Source organism: Saprolegnia parasitica (assembly GCF_000151545.1).
Source record: "Saprolegnia parasitica CBS 223.65 unplaced genomic scaffold supercont2.1046, whole genome shotgun sequence".
Lineage (NCBI taxonomy): Eukaryota > Oomycota > Saprolegniomycetes > Saprolegniales > Saprolegniaceae > Saprolegnia > Saprolegnia parasitica.
In genome coordinates, this window is record NW_012157440.1 from 1 (window position 1) to 2,546 (window position 2,546).

At 59.7% G+C, this 2,546-nt stretch overlaps 1 protein-coding gene across 1 annotated transcript; it reads right to left on the bottom strand.

Moving 5' to 3' along the window:
- Positions 1-1,654: 1,654 nt before the first annotated feature.
- Positions 1,655-2,449, bottom strand: SPRG_18208 (hypothetical protein; the record flags this gene model as incomplete). Its single annotated transcript, XM_012357644.1, has 1 exon — positions 1,655-2,449. A coding segment is annotated over one exon (795 nt), but the record flags the coding sequence as incomplete, so codon positions are not given.
- Between the last annotated feature and the right edge of the window lie 97 nt (positions 2,450-2,546).

Here is a 2,546-nt window from a genome sequence, read left to right on the forward strand (position 1 = left end):
GGCGCTGGGCCATGTCAGTCGGGAGGCGCGTCTTGATCGTGGAGTCCAGGAACTGGTCGACCTCGTGGGCGTCCGGTCCTTCTTCTGCGGCGTAGAGCGACGTGTAGAACCCGTGTAGGACCTGCGAGATCTCCCGCGGCGTGGTGCGAGCCTGACCGGTGGCGTCGCGCATCTGGTGGATCGAGTCCGGTCCCAGCTTCTTGATCGACGGAGACCGCAAGTGGTACTTGGTGCATCGGGCGGCTTCTGCGAGGTGGCGTTTCACCGCCGCTTCCGTCTTGTGCTCTTGAACTTGGGCATTGTGTTCTTCGAGACGCCGCTTGATGTCGAGGCACCACGAGTCTGGTGCTGGCCAGTCGGAGCTACTACCAGTCTGTGTGTTCAATGCAGCCAACGGCGCGTCACCACCCATCGACCGACCGAGAAGCTGGCCGCCAAACGCGTTTGGTTTTCGCACCGATCCATGAACCCTCGTGCTTGCAAGGACGGATTGGTTGCATACACGTCTTGAACTGCTGGACTCGTCGATCCGCTTGGGACGAAGGGCGAACTTGGAGTGTGTCGACTCGGTGGTGAGGACGAACATGCTAGCAGGGTCTATACACTGTTTATCGACCCTTGACGTTCGCATGCCAAGTGCTTGGCAGTCCAAAAAGCAAACGAGTAGTCTGCCGTGCCGTCCCAGCGCGAGGTCCGACGGCGAAAGCAAGTCGAGTAAAGGCAACTAGCAACGCACTTGCTGGGCTTGCACTCCTCTGTCGGGTGGTCCGAATACAGGAGCCTCCGTGCGACCTCGCGCGAGCTATCCCTCGGCGAGTGGGGTCCACCACGAAATGGATCTCTTCGTGCGCAGCTCACTCCCAACGACCAAGTGCTGGTGCCAACTCCCACGCATTCTGGCGTAGCACTACGTATGCGAAGTCTTGGCGTTAGTTTTTGCTCATTTGATTTCAACGCGAACACGTTGGATTGACTGATTGATTGACTGATTGATTGACTGATCGATTGAGCCCACTGGCTCGAGTGCGAAAAGAAGCGTCAGCCATGGCGTTGTACTCGTCTAGGATCTACTAGTACATGCAAGCTTCCGCCCTCCATGACAACGTCCTTTGTCGTCGATGCTAGTTTACCTCGGACAAGCCCCTTGCGTTCGTACTCAGTAGCCTACTCGCATTCCTTGGAAACGCCAGACACAAGCAGGCCGTACTGCACCGGCAAGCCAAGGACATGGAGCTGCAGAGTCCCATCGGTATTCTTGCACCCTCTACGAAGACAACCGATCTCCATGCTGCCGTCGAACTAGTTGTAGCGGTCCCAACGACCCAGTGCACTCGACTCCACTGCACTGCAAGCACTCTGCGATCGTCTTCGACGACACTAGCGCCGTCTACGAAACGATCTCCAAGCAACCAGAGCCGACACGACGTTGCCTTTTCGAGCCGAGCGACGTCTAATCCAACATGAGCAAGTGTATGTGTGTATGAGTTTCTTAATTTACTATCTACAGCAGGACCGTCTCGACCGAGTAGTCGGGGACTGTGCCCGTCTGGGGAAGGAGCGCGCCCGAGAGCAGCTGGTCGAGCTCGCCGTGGACATCGGCCATGAACGTGCACGCGTCAAGGTGCTGGGCCACCATGGCCTGCGTCTCGCCCACCACGCGCTTGATCGAGCCTTCGTCACTCTCGAGCACGAGGCGCGTAAAGTGCACGTCGACGAGCAAGCTCATCCACTCGACGACCGCCGTCAGGTCAATGTCCTTGCGCACGTACCACTTTTTCAGAAGGGCGAGGAGCGCCAGCACATCCGGCAGCGTCAACGTCGCCATCGCATTCTGCAGAAACACATCCGTCTTCGGCAAGACGACCACGAGGTGGAGAAAGTGGTCGACGAGCTGCGCCGGCGTCGTGACGCTGGCGTCCTTGGTGAGCTTCTCGTAGCGCGCGACGCTGGCCGCGTTGGCGTGACGCAGCACAAACTTGATGATGCGGATGCTCGTGGCTTCATCAATGTCGGCGAGGCAGCGCAAACTCGTATCCAGGAGGCCCCACTGCTTGTGGGCGAGCAAGGTCGGGATCAGCGATGGCAGCGTCCGGCTGCAGAGGTGGCGCGACCGGATGAGCACGCGGAGCTCCCGCCAGAGCCCGAGCGACGCCGACGACACGCAGCGCGCCGCGACTTGGGTCACAAATAGCGGCGAGAGCACGCCGCGGATCTTGTTGGTCTTGCCGTTCTTATAGACGTACTTGTCAAAGACGGCGGCAAACGCCTCGCGCGTCGGCGTGAGCGACGGGTTCGTGAGCTGCTCGAGAACCTCCTTTTGCGCATCGTTGCCAATGAGCATCTGCGAGGGCCACGTCTCAACTTCGAGCGCGGGAATGACCACGGGCACATCCTTTTCGTCGACCATGGTCGAGATGAGCACCGTGTTGGTCGTCGTGAGCGGCGCCATGCCCTTGCCGAGCACGGTCGCCAGCGTCGACGGACGGGCGTGGAGCGACGTGAAGAGGACCGCCTTTTCGTAGACGAGCGCGAGGCTGTGCACGGGG